General features: G+C 37.6%; 1 protein-coding gene across 2 annotated transcripts in view; it reads left to right on the top strand.

The window, feature by feature from the left end:
- Window positions 1–15,842, top strand: part of TMCC1 (transmembrane and coiled-coil domain family 1) — a 158,472-nt gene that overhangs the window by 65,083 nt on the left and 77,547 nt on the right. Inside the window, exon 1 of one of the 2 annotated variants that reach the window (XM_081160047.1) lies at window positions 9,568–10,272. The exons of the other annotated variant lie outside the window; for it this stretch is intronic. Coding sequence (XP_081016173.1) covers window positions 10,234–10,272 — 39 coding nt within the window. The 5' untranslated portion in view covers window positions 9,568–10,233. Of the gene's footprint in view, window positions 1–9,567; window positions 10,273–15,842 lie in introns of those variants that run through there. 2 annotated transcript variants of the gene reach the window in all.

The following is a 15,842-nucleotide window of genomic DNA, read 5'->3' as shown; positions in this document are numbered from 1 at the left end:
TTTATAAGGGTTCTTGGCAATAAGCCATTTTTTTGGTACTAGGTCTTTAAAGCTCTGCAGTGATGTGTCATTGTCAAACTATTCATTTCTCTCTGGAGAGAATGCTCTATTATTTTGAGAATATTTTATTTTTTTCTGGAAAAAGACATCTGTTGGTTGATCTGCATATCTAAATGCAAGACAAGGAAAAAGTAGTTTAAGGAAACAGAGTGCCAAATCAAGGGGCATACTTGGAAATAGAAATACATGGGTCAGTTGATTGGACCATTGTCCTGTACACCAAAAGGTTGCAGGTTCTATTCCCATCAGAGCACATACCTAGGTTGCGGGTTCAGTCCCTGGTGGGGGTGTTTGAAAGGCAACCGATTGATGTTTCTCTCTCACATCAATGTCTGTCTGTCTGTCTCTCTCTCTCTCTCTCTCCCCCCTTTCTCTCCCTCTAAATCAATGGAAAAATATCCATGGGTGAGGATTAGGGAAGAGAGAGAGAGAGAGAGAATTCGTTTAACTGTTTAAAAAATTGTATTAAAATACACATAAAATTTACCATTTAACCATATTAAATGTACACATATATTAGTGTTAAGTATATTCATAATGTTATGAAACAGATCTTCACACTTTTTCATCTTACAAATCTGAAACTCTATAACCATTAAAAATCTCTCCCTTTTTCCCTCTCCCCCAGCCGCTGGTAACCACCATTCATTCTGCTTTCTGTTTCTGAGATTTTGACTACCCTAGCTACCTCATATAAGTGGAATTATACAATATTTGTCTTTTTCTGAGTGGCTTAATTCATTTAGCATAATGTCCTCAAGGTTTATCCAATTTGTAGCAAGGAATTCCTTTTTAAGACTGAGTAATATTTCCTTTTATGTATATATAACATTTTGTTTATCCATTTATTTGTTGATGGATACTTGGTTTCCTTCCACCTCTTGGCTATTGTGAATAATGCTGCTATGAACATGGGTGTGCAGGCATCTCTTTGAGACCCTGCTTTTAATTCTTTTGGATCTGTACCCCACAAGTGAGATTGCTGGATCATATGGCACTTCTGTTTAATTTTTTGAAGAACTTTCATACCATTTTCCCACAGCAGTTGCACTGTTTACAATCCAATGAACAGTATGCAAAGGTTTTAATTTTCCCACATCCTTGCCAACACTTATTTTCTGTTTTTTGTTTTTGTTATTGGATTTTTAAAAAATATATATCTTTATTGATTTCAGAGAGAGGAAGGGAGAAGGAGAGAGATAGAACCATCAATGATGAGAGAGTTGTCATTGATTGACTGCCTCCTGCGCACCCCTGACTAGGGATCGAGCCCGCAACTCGGGCATGTCCCCTGACCAGGAATCGAACCACGATCTTCTGAATCCTAGGTTGATGCTCAACTGCTAAGCCACGCCGGCTGGGCTATGATTGTTTTTTAATAGTAGCTATTCTAATGGGTATGAGATAATAGCTCATTGTGGGGGGTTTTCATATTGACATCATATTTTAAAAAAATTGTTTTTCGCCTGGCCGGGCGTGGCTCAGCGGTTGATCGTCGACCTAGGATCCTAGGTGATCGGGGTTCAATTCCCGGTCAGGGCACATGCCCGGGTTGTGGGCTGCAGCTGATCAATGACTCTCTCATCACTGATGTTTCTATCTCTCTCTCCCTCTCCTTTCCTCTCTCTGAAATCAATAAAGATATATTTAAAAAAAATAATTTTATTTTTCAATTACAGTTGACGTACTACATTATATTAGTTTTAAGTGTACTCCCCAGTGATTAGACATTTATACACCTTAAGAAGTGGTCACCCCGATAAATCTAGTACCCATCTCACACCATACATAGCTATTGCAGTATTATTGACTATATTCCCTGTGCTTTACTTTACATCCCCATGACTGTTCTGTAACTGCCAACTTGTACTTCTTAATCTCTTCATCTTTTTCACCCATCCCCCAACCCCCTCCCACCTGGCAACCATCAAAATGTTCTCTGTGTCTATGAGTCAGTTTCTGTTCTACTTGTTCATTTATTTTGTGATTTACATTCCACATATAAGTGAAATCATATGGCATTTTGTCTTTTTCTTTTTGACTTCTTTCACTCAACACAGTACCCTCTAGGTCCATCCATGTTGTTGCAGATGGCAGGATTTCATTGTTTTGTTTTGTTTTGTTTTTTGTTTTGTTAATCCTCACCTGAGGATATTTTTTCCATTGCTTTTTAGAGCAAGAGGGAGAGATGGGGGGAGGGAGAGAGAGAGAGAGAGAGAGACATCAATTGATTGCCTTCTGCACTCTCTGACCGGGGCCTGGGATCGAACCTGCCACCCAGGTACGTGCCCTTGACCAGAAATCGAACCCCCAACCCTTCAGTGAGTGGGGCTGACACTCTAACTACTGAACACACTGTCCAGGGCTCATTCATTTTTTTAAAATGACTGTGTTATATTCCATTGTATATATGTAGTGCTTCTTTATGCATTCATATATTGATGGATACTTAAGTTGCTTCCATATCTTAGCTGTTGTAAATAATGTTGCAATGAACGTAGGGATTCATATGTCTCTTCAATTTACTGTTCTGAGTTTCTTCAGATAAATACCCAGAAGTGGAATTGCTGGGTCCTTCATTGTCTCCTGTTATAGCCTTTGTTTTAAAATCTATTTTGTCTGGTATAAGTATTGTACCCCAGCCTTTTTTGTTTCCTTTTCATTTTCATGAAATATCTTTTCCATTCTTTTACTTTCAGTCTCTGTGAGTCTTTTGATCCAAAATGAGTGTCTTGTAGACAACATATGTAACGGTCCTGTTTTCTTATCCATTCTGTCCCCTGTGTCTTTTGATTGAAACCTTTAATCCATTTGTATTTAAAGTTGTTGATAGGTATTTATTGCCATTTTATTATTCATACTGTTATTATGTTTTCTTCTTAAAGGACACCCTTTAACATTTCTTGTAATACTGGTTTGGTGGTGATGAACTCATTTAGCTTTTTCTTGTCTGAGATGCTCTTTATCTGTTCTTTGATTCTAAGTGATAGCTTTGCTGGGTAGATGAATCTTGGTTTTAGATCCTTGCTTTTCATCACTATGAATATTTTGTGCCAGTTTGTTCTGGGTTGTGAAGTTTCTCTTGAGAAATCAGCTGACAGTCTTATGGGAGCTCTTTTGTAGATAACTAATTGCTTTTCTCCTGCTGCTTTTAAGAGTATCTCTTTGTCTTTAACCTTTAGCATTTTAATTATGATGTGTCTTGGTGTGCATCTCTTTGGTTCATCTTGTTTGGGTATCTGTGCTTCTTAGATTTCTATGTCTGTGTCCTTCACTAGGTTAGGGAAGTTTCCTGTCATTTTTTCCAATAGGTTTTCAACTTCTGTTCTCTCTCTTCTCCTTCCAGTACCCCCATGATGTGAATGTTGGTAAGACTGAAGTTGTCCCAGAGGCCCCTTAAAGCATCCTCCATTTTTTGGATTCTGTTTTCTTTTTGCTGTACTGATTGGGTGTTTTCTGCTCTTTATCTTCCAAATCGTTGATTTGACCCCCTACTTCATCTGCTCTACTGTTGATTCCCTTTGATGTATTTTTCATTTCAGTTATTGTATTCTTCATTACTGACTGGTTCTCTTTTCTCTCCATTTTTATGTTTCCTGTCTCTTTGTTGAAGTTCTTACTAAGTTCATTTACTCTTCCCCTAAGTTCCTTGAGCATCCTTATAACCAGTGTTTTGAACTCTGCATCTAGTAGATTGATTTTTGTTTAGTTCATATTCTGGAGTTTTTGTTCTTTTTTTCCATTTTGGACCTGTTTCTTTGTCTCCTCATTTTGCCTGCCTCCCTGTGTTTGTTTCTGTGTATTAGAAACACATGTCTCCCAGTCTTGGTAGAGTGGCCTTATGCAGTAGGTGTCCTGTAGGGCCTAATGGTGTAGCCTCCCCAGACACCAGACCTGGATGCTTCAGGTGTGCTCCTCACCCTGACCCTCCCATGTGGGCTGTGTGCACTCTCCTGTTGTAGTTGAGCCTGATTGCTGTTGGCATTTCAATAGGAGGGATTTAACCCCAGGCCGATTGGATGCAAGGACTGGCTGCAACCACAGCAGAGGATCTGCTGTTTAGGAGCTGAGCCCACAGAGCAGGACTTGCTTTAGTGGGGCTCTGGTGCCTGATGAGTTTGCCCCTTGAGTGTGCTGCTCATGGAAGTGGTTGGGTGGTGCTTTAGTGCGATGAAGCTGTCTACTGGGTATGCTGGCTTTGGGGTCCTCTGGGAGTTGCAGGCCAAGGTTAGCCACTGCCTGTGCCTGCCCAGGCCTACCCCAGCATGAGCTACAAAGTGAACTGCAGATGGCTTTTACTTGTGCTGGGCCTGAGGTGCCTGGGAGAGGCCAAGCTGTGAACCAAGTTTGGGCTGCCACTAGTGCTGCGCCTAGGTCCACTTAGCAAGATATACAGAGCACACTGAGGCCAGATGCTGTGTGTTTGGGGTTGGTGAACCTTTGAAAGATTTTAGGAAAGTCCACAGCATGGGCCAAGATAGGCCGTTTGTATGGAAAAGCCATTGGAAGTGGCTTGGGTGGGCCTACAAGTTGGACAGGGCGAGGTCTCAGGAAATCACCAGGGTGGGGCAAACAGCATTAGCCAGGTTGATGGGGACTCAGATATGGCGCCCACCTGTCCAGCTGTAGGAGGAGGGCTCAGTAAAAGAACAGTAGCCTCTGTTAGCACTTTTGTCTGGGAGAAAGCTGCCCCTCCAGGCTTCACTGGACAATTCAGTTCCTCCCTGTACATCCTGGAGCCTTTTGAGCTGCTGCCCCAGTGCTGGAGCTCAGAGCAAGTAATGCCTGGGACTCCAGCAGTGCTCTCTCACTCATCCACAGTCCCTGTTGGTTTTAATATCCAGAAGTTTTGGGGACTTCTCTTCCTAGCACTGGAGCCCTGGGCTTCAGGGCCTGGTGTGGAGCTAGGACCACTGGCTCCTCAGGGGAGACCTCCATAGCTTGAGATATCCCACCTAATATTTAACCACCATATGTGGGTGTGACCAGCCCTCTCTGAGTGTCTGCCCCTCCTACCAGTCTTGATATGCCTTCTGAATATTCTTAAACACTTCTGTTCAACTGGATTTCAGGTGGTTCTGAATTATGGTTCTGTAGTTTAGTTGTAATTTTGATGTGGTATGGGAGGATGCAAGTACCAAATTTACCTACTTCACCACCTTGACAGACCTCATTGTGGTTTTGATTTGCATTTATCTGATGATTAGTGATATTGAGCATATTTTCATATGCTTGTTGGCCATTTGTATGTCATCTTTGGAGAACTGTGTAAGTTATTTCATCTTACAGTAGATAAAATGTGGTATCTTTAATGTTATCTGTTGTGGGATTCCTAAAAGAAATTCATTTTTGCAAGACAGAAATCTCATATCATTTAAGGGATCTGAATTGCCGCAGGGAATCTTGAAGCTGGCACACTATTTACTAAACTTTTTGAAAATGGATTTCCTTCATCTTGATTTTAAAGGTAGACAGTAATGAAAAGAATCAAAACTTCTGTAAAGAGAGAATCTATCACATTATTATTTATAAATGATGGGCTATTTCCCTTTGGACAGTTTGTAGAAAAATAGTTAACAGGTGCAATTTAGAAAGGAGGAATAAATGAATTTTGTTACAATCTACATTCCCATTCCACAAGCAAAATAATATTCCGAACATTCCAGGCTTATGACATGTTGTCTCAATAATGTGAAAAAAACTAAATTTTACTTACCACACCTCTGTCTTTAATTTGTATTTTTCCCCCACTTCATGGAATGCCCTTTCCCTTTTTTTATCCATTTGCAGAATTCCTATTCAACCTTAAAGACAACAACTATAAGACTTTTCTTGTCCCACAGAAAGTTCGTCACTCCTTTCTTCATGCCACTACTGTCTCTGCTGTTACAGCACTTGCCACATTATGGCAGTTGTTTTCTTTTTCTATACTAGATTGTGACATCCTTAAGTAAAGGGAATGTTTCATTCCATACTGAGTGTCTGGTGTCAAAAGTCCTTGTTAAGCATGAATGAAAGGGGGCTTTCTGAAGTGATGTGGTGTTGCATAATGAAAGACTATTAAAGGGCCCTAGCCAGTTTGGCTCAGTGGTTAGAGCATCAGCCCGCAGACTGAAGGGTCCTGAGTTCAGCTGTGGCCAAAGGTTACAGGCCTCATCCCCAGCATGGGTTGGGGTATGGTCGGCAACCAATCAATAGCTCTCTCTCATATCAATGTTTCTCTCTCTCTCTCTCTTCCTCTCTCTGTCTCCCTTCTACTCCCTGAAAAGCAATGGAAAAAGTATCTTCAGATGAGGATTTTTTTAAAAAGCCTATTAAAGGGTAAAGGCTTACAGCTTTATTGATTGACTGGTAGCTGGCACCACACAGTTATTTCTACTGGGTTATCACAGGAAACTGGTTAAAACCCACAGGGGTGTTTGAACAGTAAGATTTATTTAGTATAAATCTGTTACAAGACTGAATACCAAAGAGATAAGGGAGGAACTATAAGCATATTACTACTTTAGGTATGCCAGGCTATAGGGAAACTCAAGTTCTTAAAATGGAATAATTATTCAATTTAGAGAAAAATTTACCACAAGTATTTTAAGTAGTGTTCTTTTTTTAGTGCATTTTAAATTATTAAAAAACAGGAAGTATGATGTAATGGAAAAAGCAATGTAGTAAAATCTGGGTATTTGAGGTTCTAGCCCCAACTCAAATACCAACTCTGTGATTTGTTTTCCTTCTCCGTGAAAATGTAGTTCGTAGTACATGATATTTAATAATGCAAAACTTTAGCCCTGGCCTGGTGGCTCAGTTGGTTGGAATGTCATCCCATACACCAAAAGGTTGCAGGTTCCGTTCCCAGTAAGAGCACATACCTAGGTTGCGGGTTCGATCCCCAGTTGGGGTGTGTGCAGGAGGTAACTGATTGATGTTTCTCTCTCACATTGATGTTTCTCTCTCTCTCTCTCTCTGTCTCTCTTTCAAATCAATGAAAACATATCCTCGGGTGAGGATTTAAAAAGAAATACAAAACTTTAATGTCAGTTTATTTTAAAAATGTGTTTATAGAGAATTTTAAGAAAAGCTAGAACAAAGGGAGTTTTGTGTATAGAAACCAGCTAAATTGGGATGATTGTTTAAATTTTATAAGTATTCACCCAGGGTACTTGTGACCTGTTTTTTTAGTGATAAATCAAAAAATAGTATTGTCCTAGTTTTGTGAAACAAACGTGCAGGAAACCATACAGTAAGATGAAATATTAATGTCGTCTCTAGTGTGGGGTTATATGTCATGGATAAAACAAGAATAAAGTAGTATTTTCTTTTTTTCCTACACAATGAAGAAAAACTAAAACCACTTAAAATACCACTTCATAAATACCATTTGTAGCTTTGGAAGTAGATTATTATTTTATATACAAGTAAAGAAAATATATTGGGGTTGGAGCCAACATACCAAAGACAGGCTTTTTTTTGTTTCCCAGTTTTACTAAGAACTATTACCTATGATGGAAAGCAGAAGACAGTTCTTCTGTAGTCATGACCAGAACAAGATTCTTCATATGGTGTCTATGGATGAGTTTTAGGGGAATCCATGGATTATTTGGAATTATATTAAAAATATTGTATATGGCTATTCATGCATTTCACTCCAGTGACTGAGTCCATAGCTTTTAACAAATTCACAAAGAGCGCATGATCTAAGAAGGACTAAAGAACCCCACAGACAGTTCTTGCTTGCCTCCTCCACATAGAATATAAGAATATGATGTGGATTTCCAGTCACAGCCTAAGGGAATGATTTCAGAGTTGCTGATTTTTCTCTAGGTTATGCATTTCTGTCTTCCCTGCTACTCTTTTGAAACCTTTGATCTTGGTCTACTATTTTCATCCAAAAAGCTGCCATACTCCACAAAATAGGGAAAAGAGAATCTTTTCAGTTTTTTTATCAAATGATTATTAACAGGTTTTGTATCATTTAAATGAAAATTAGAGTTTTATTTTTATTTTAACATGCAAAAAATGAGTATATTCCTTCTAGAATGAAAACACCGTCATTTTAATCTATAAGTCTTTCTTTGTGTGTCTGGAACTTTAAGGATTTATACCCTGTTTAGTTCATGATTGATATTTAAATGTGTACTGAGTGGGTAGACTTTTGACATTTTTTTTCTAATTCCTTTTATCTTCCTCTTTCCTTTTGAGGGAAGTGCAGTTAGAAAGAATCACCAATGATCTGGGATTCTAGTTGCTTGTATCAGAAACACCTCATGTTTATGTTTAAAGATGGCATGCCTTTCTATAAGGAATTTCATTATTTCCACAACAGCATCTCATTAATTCTTTCTGCATTTGCAGGTGAAGTTTTCTGAGTACTTGGTTTTATTCTGTGTAGGAGAAAATACCTTTACCATTTAAAAAGCAAACAAACAAAAAACCCAACAGAACTCAGATTTTCTGCCAACCTACTTTTCACTTGGGATAAATTTCAATAAGTTTAAATATTAGGTTACATCTCTTACTCTGAACCTAGATGTGAAGGAGTCTTCACTTTAAGTTATAGTTTTTGATTTAAAAGTTTTTTTAGCGTTAGAATTTCATTTAAAAGTTTAGTTAAATACGTTAAATCTTTTTCCAGTGAAGGTTTTTGGGATAAAAATTTTATATATTCATTTTGATTAGAGTAATTTTTTGGAGTCTTGGCATCCTATTTGTTTGAATTTGGTATATCTTCTCTATCTTCCTAAGTGTGAAATACGTGTGTCATAATTTAGGTGAATTAAAAAAAAATTGTACATCATGTTTGCTGATAATTGGAAACTAGTAGTGTGTGATATAAACATAGTTGAGAATAACTATTGAATAAGGATTTTTTTTCCCAATTCTCTTTTCACTTTTCTTGCCTAAAAAAACTTTTTTGTAACACTGGTTTACTCATAATAACATTGAGGTTTTAGAGAGAAGATTATTGCTTTACTTATATGAACAGTGGGGTATCGGTACACATTTCACGGGGTGGTTTGAGAAATCAATGGGATAACAGATGTGAAATGCCTAACACAGCTACTGCACATAGTAGGTTCATTTCACCAAAGGCTGTGTGCAGCATAAGATGTAATCATGTTTCCAGGGAATTGAGAGTCACTGTAGCAGGGAAAAATTAATAAATGCCAACATGTTCTTCCCTAATCAGTTATTAAATTCATTCGGAAGTAATAATTCAGAGAGGAGCATGTAGAGTGAAAAGTTTCATTAAAATGAAGCTTTATCTTTGGAACTGCCCTCAAAGTTGCCATTTTTCATACCTCTTTACCTGCATAATTCACTCTGAGCTGTTCCTTTTGTGTAGATTTTTTAAAAAATTACATTGTTCTTATGAGAAAGGGCAGCTTTAATATGTTGAACTTCCTAATGAAGTTGAAGTCACCCTTGGAGTATGCCTCTCTGCACCTGACATTCCTTCCTTGGGCAGGACCCCTCCCTGTGAATAAGAGGAAAGGCTTGGCCAATTACCATAGACAAAGCCGGACAGCTGCCGAGCCGGCTGGGAGGAGTTTCCTTCTCTAAGCAGAGCTGGTAGTTGGGGGGCCTGTTGCCACGTCCTCTATTCACACCATCTCACCCAGTGGATTACCTGAGTTGAAGGTTGAGAAGGGGTATTACTCTTTGCAGGGGACCCCCTCCTCCACTGGGAGGGCTTTCTTGTGGGAGGAATTGTTGCAGTTGCCAGTTTTCTGCTAGAGGTAGAAGCTTTCCGAGCCTAGTGCAGTACTCCTCCTCCCACACAGACCAGAACATCAGGTCCGTCGTCCCCGAGTCTCAGGTGGCACCACAGCGACATCCTGGGCTAATGTTTTGGTGGAAAGGGAAGGGGTGGTCCTTCGGTCTGGACCCCTCACGGCTGACTCACAGGAAGTGCTAGCAGAGCTTGGCACTGGGCGAAGCCACTCCAGCATTCTGCCCCTCCCTGCCTCGGTCCACCCGCCCTGTCTGACAGAGGCTTTGCAGTATTTCCCCATAGAACAATGAAGTGGTTTCAAGTTTGCTAAGACTCCCAAGGAAATTCTTTGGACTACTATGACAGTCTTCAAAATGTTTTGCCACCGATTTTCCCAAGAAGCTGTTTTTTAAAAAACTCGTCCCTTCGTGGATTGCTTTGTCTGAAGATTGCTCAGGGTGACGATGGTCCAGCGCTTTAGCCTGAGGAGGCAGCTATCCAAGGTGGGTAGCTTGGGTAGCTTTGTGTGTGTGTTTAAGGGGAAACTCACTACCTTCGGCATGGCTTCCTTTTTCTCAGGAACTGTTCTGTCAAGCCTGCCTCCCTCCAGCGCTAAGGAGGGGCTGAGGGAGGAAGCGCTGCCTTTTGTTCTTTCCTCTGACAGACACAAAGGTTTAAGGCTGACTGCACTGGCAGCCCCAAATTGTGTTCCCCTAGTACTAGAACTTTCATGTTTGAATATGTAGGAAGTTGTAGTTTGCTTCTCAGATACAATTTCCAGAGGGTATGTGTGAAAAAGTGAATAGTGGGTAAAAAGTGCACATTTAATTAGCAATTAATCTAAGTAGCTTGTTGACCAAGATGAGAAAACCTTATTGATCTGTGGAATCAGTGTTTTCATACAAAATTTAGTATTGAACTAGGGAGAGCTACCATAAATAGTTTAATAAGCAAGACCCGCTTAAAAATGTTAAAATAAGTGGTTGTGTTAAGAAACTTGCATACTTAATAAAAGAGTGTGTGAAAAGCAGGAACCAGATGCTCAGAAATCAGTTTTTACAGAGTTCTGCTTGAAAAACAGGTTTCCTGTGTGCACCTTTGGGGAGGGGGAGTTCTTTTAATCTAAGAAAATCAAATGTAAAATTTTTTTAAAAAAGGGGGGGGAAGCCCTTTATGAATCAGCCCTGGCAGTACCCAGCCTTCTCTTGACTCAATGATTGAGCTCTCTTTTTAGCAAGTGCAGAAACTAGTTTGGAAAGAGGTATGCTGAGAATTGAGATTTATTTCAAAAACAATTTTGTTCCTTAAAAGCTCTATTTTAAAAATGTAGCAGTTGATGGCTAAATTGTGTCACAGTTCATTCCCTGCAGACAGAAGCTTAAACAAATAGTAAAATCAGTAGGCATTCGTCACTTCCTTGGTTATTAGTCAAAATTGTTAAGTCCTGAAATGTGTTGTTATCTAATTCTAAGGGAAAAACCTGTAGTTCGTCGCAGGTGACCTCAATGTAGAATGTGTGCATTCAAGCGAAAATGAACAAAGCTCTTGCCCCTCTGTCTCCGTGCCTAATTGCATCTCGTTTCTTGGGTCTCCAACCCTAGCAGGGACTTCTTAGTTAGGTGCATTAAAATAAATTTCCCTTCTTCTCCCCTTTCCAGGTGGGGAGGGAGGGAGATAGGAATACCCCAGATTTCTCCTAAACAGTAAAAATAATGATTTTTGTTTCTCCTTCAACAACCTCTAATTCATCTGTTGTCAAGTATGCAGTACATTTAAAAAGCTGATGTGTAGATTGTCATCAGGGCAATGACATTTCTGCACAAGAGTGTCTGAAATAGTTGAGAACCAGATGATAATTTTCTAATTAGAAAATAACTGCATTCTAGATATTTTACTACCAATATTTCTGTCCCAATTATTTTTTGAACTTTAACTACTCTTCACTCTGTACTCTGTGTATTATTGTGAAGACACTTTTGGGGGAGTTAGGAGCATGTCTTCTCTATAACATGAAGAAATAAAAGGTACATTACATAAAAACTCTCAAAGACGCCCGGCCGGGTGTGGCTCAGCGGTTGAGTGTTGACCTAGGATCCAGGAGATCGGGGTTCGATTCCCAGTCAGGGCAATGCCCGGGTTGCGGGCTGCAGCCAATCAATGACTCTCTCATCATTGATGTTTCTATCGCTCTTTCTCCCTCTCCTTTCCTCTCTCTATATAAAGATATATTTAAAAACACACACACAACAACTCTCAAAGACAGGTAACCTCTTTTTAGTTTCTTTTTATAACATCCTCTCTCCTCCATTTAAAGGTAATTTCCAGGTCCCATACTGGATGGTCAGGACCAAATCTAAGGAAATTTGTTTTCTGTCAAATGCCCTTAACAAAGTATATGTTCAGTAGTGAATTTAAAAAAATATTATTGTTTCAGTCCGTATGGCACTGAAATATGAATAAGAAACCCAAAAGTTATGTCAGTAAGTTTTTTTAATTGCAGTGAATGCACCATGCCTCTATTCTGTCTTTTCAGCTAAATCCATGTTACCTGAAAACAGAAGACCTGTTGTATCCCAGTGTATGGTATTTCTGACACACATTGAACACTCAAGGTGAAATTGGTGTTTTGTAGATCAGTAACAGTTGAACAATGGCAATTTCATATGATTCCAACTTTAGTAACAAGTATTTTTGCCAATGAAATAAATCTTCCACAAGTATAGAGCAGTCTTAAGATGATCTCATATTTCAAAAGGAAATGGCCTCTTTTAACAAAAAGGTACTCATGTGGTCATCTTTAAATTCTGTTGGAAACTTTTTGAAAGAAAATATTTATAAATGCTTCCAGTGATTTTACACCTATTATCTAATTTAGATATTTTAATCTTAAATTTGATAAGTCATGTTTACTTACACTGGATATTTTCCCTGGAATAGTCTAATGATTCTTTTAGGCCAACGATTTTCAACCAGTGTGCTGCAAGAATTTTTAAAATATGCACTATCTGACTGTTTAGTCAGGGTTACTGACCTCTTTTCCTTTAAATTGTCAAATTAAAAAATGACAACAGCCAACACAACAATAGTCGTCTGGTGTGAACAAATCAAAATTATACCTTTTTATTTTTTGTCAGATTGGCAAAAAATATATTTTGTGGTTCGCCACAGAATTTTAATAATTAGTTTATATGTGCCATGAGGTGGAAAAGGTTGAAAATCACTCTCCTAGGCTAATGGAGAGTCACATCTGAAATAAGTGAAAAGGGGGACGCAAATTAAGAAATAAATGAAGTAAAACTCACTTTTAAAGAGAGATGCTTATTCTCTTTGACTAGATCCCAGTTACCTGACTCCCAGAAAAGTGTTCTCTTTTCCTTGTCATTTTAAATTATTTTCTTCCTTTATTGTTTTCTTACATGTGACTTCAAAAATATTCACTATGGAAAGCTTTTTCTTCCTGTCCTAAGGCCTCTGTATGAGCCAGCCAATATAGTTAGAAACCTGATCATGTGGACATTTCATTTAATTCTCCTAATGATCCTTCAAGTTAAATGGGTATCAGCTTCATTTTGTCATTAAACAGTTTCAGAAGAATAAAGTTTTTCCCCAAGATCAGCAGAAGGTATAGAGTCAGGTTCAAACTTAGGTCTAACTCCAACCCTATTTTTTTTCCCCACATCAGTTGCCTCTGTAAACTTCTGGTATATTAATCATTCTCTGATACTGCTCCATATGTTTATCCATACTTATAGAAAACAATATAGTAAATAACTTGGGTAACTTCCTTAGAGCAGCCCTTTCCCAGAGAGTTGAAATTAGTGTCTGATAAGATTTAAATTTTTTTAGTCGAACTCGTTTCTAGCAATTAAAGTTGTTTTCTTTGGTCAGAGAAACATTGATTGGAATAAGATAATTGATTTAATAAAGCCATATTAAATTTAATTGAAGCTTAACTGCATGCACTTGTATGAAACTTTAAACTGTACTGCCTATTAAAACACTCTTAAGGAGGAAAATTTACTCTTGGGTTTCTGTTTAAGGGATGAAATACAGTAAGTTAGACACTCAGAAAGTATTGTCTTTACTCACTCTAGCTCTACCCACCCCCACCCCAAAGTTTTTTAAATGGGTAATAATAGAAAACCAGTAATTTTTCCTTCTTGTCCAGGAACTTGAGTTTTTTAGAGGTATGATAAAAGCTGAGGAGGCTTTGGAGAAATGGTTTTAAAAGTGATTATGTCATTAAAATATTATATTCTTTTATTTTACTGTTGAATGGCAGTCATTTCCATAGTTCAAAAATTTAAAATTACATAACTGAAAGCTTGCTTCCAACCATGCCTTTTCAACTAGTTCATATCCCTCACTCCATAAGTAATCAGTTTCTTGTTTATCCTTCCATTGTTTGTTTATGCATATGTAAGAAAATGTGAACAGAAATTTTCTGACCTTTCTAAAATGAAAGATAAATACTATACAGTGTGTTCTAAGAAAATAGCTTGAACTTTAATTTTCCAGATATGGATCTGAATAGTTATCTCAGTTTGGGGTTCACATGTATTTTCACATTTTCTTGGGAGGCTTATTTTCTTTAGGACAGGTATAGCTACCCAGAATTCACTTTCTGTATCAAAGGTAATTAAAATAACAGCAAGTCAATGATAACTTAATTCATTTTCAGTTATCCCACATTTTCTTTCCTACTCAGTTTTGCTATATTAAAATTTTTAATATGGTAAAAAAGCATACAAGATAAAAATCATACTTGTGTATCCTGAGTTGGGCTTTGAAGAGATTAATGGCCAAGAAATAGGAATTACGAGGTTTTCCCTGTAGTTCTGCTATTGATTTATTGAAATCATTTAATCCAGACTTGTAGAACACTTGAAAATATTTTTGTTTAAAAATGTTATTCTTCCCCTTTCTATATTTGATAGTGTCTATATTTGGTAGCAATTTGATATCAGCTTAAGAAACTTAAGATTTAGAGAAGTGTTTCATCATAATTTGAATCTTAATAAAAATTGCTATTTTTCGAAAAATAGTTTTCTTTTCATTTCTACCTGATTTCTTTTGGGTTTATGACCTGTGATAATATACGTGACTGGCTTAATCCTTTTTGTGAATATTCAGGGTGGGGCAAAAATAGGTTTACAGTTGTTCATATGGAAAATAACACAATTAATAAATAATAACAAGAATAAACTCTGTGTTTTATATACTCACAACTGTAAACCTACTTTTTACCCTGTATTCATATTAGTAAAAGGAAGAGGGATCTCATTTCCATCTTAAGTAAATTAATTAGGGTCTTTTAAAAGTATTTTGATGGCTAAGATAGTAAATTTATGTATATTTTACAATTAAAAAATATATTTTGAATCATTTTAATGGTAAGTACTGTATGGGTACAGGGAAGTAATAGTATACATAATTAACTCAAATACATAGTCAAGGGAGTCAGTACTGGATTGATACTTTTAAATAATAAAAATGTGCCCAGCCTACATGGCTCAGCGGTTGAGCATTGACCTATGATCCAGGAGATAAAGGTTCGATTCCTGGTCAGGACACATTCCAGGGTTTCGGGCGCCATCCTCAGTGGGAGGTGTGCAGGAGGCAGTAGATATATGATTCTCATCATTGATGTTTTTCTTTCTCCCTCTCCTTTCTTCTCTCTGAAATTAATAAAGATATATATATATTTAAATGTATATATCATCTCTTTTTTAATGCTGTTTTTATTTAATTAATTTTCTCGAAGTTACTTCAGACATTGACTAGCTTCATACTTGGAAATATAATGTTTTATATTTATATTTTGCTAGCAATTAAATGTTACATCTTCCTGTTGATCATTAACCCACTTTTAGGAGGCTTAAATTAGGTAGTGGTGTCATCAGCATTATATAGGGTCATTCTGATATATTAAATAACCAATATAGGAAGACTGATGCTCTTTTTTTATATGAAATGAGACCCTTAATAAGATCAGCATATATTGTAGATGTGGTGGGAATAGGTAAGGAATAGAGAATAGCTTTCCTATTCAGATATATTGGCAATAATAGGT

The sequence above is a fragment of the Miniopterus schreibersii genome, assembly GCF_964146895.1.
Source record: "Miniopterus schreibersii genome assembly, chromosome: 15".
Taxonomy (NCBI): domain Eukaryota; kingdom Metazoa; phylum Chordata; class Mammalia; order Chiroptera; family Miniopteridae; genus Miniopterus; species Miniopterus schreibersii.
This window is presented reverse-complemented; position numbering and strand designations above follow the sequence as displayed.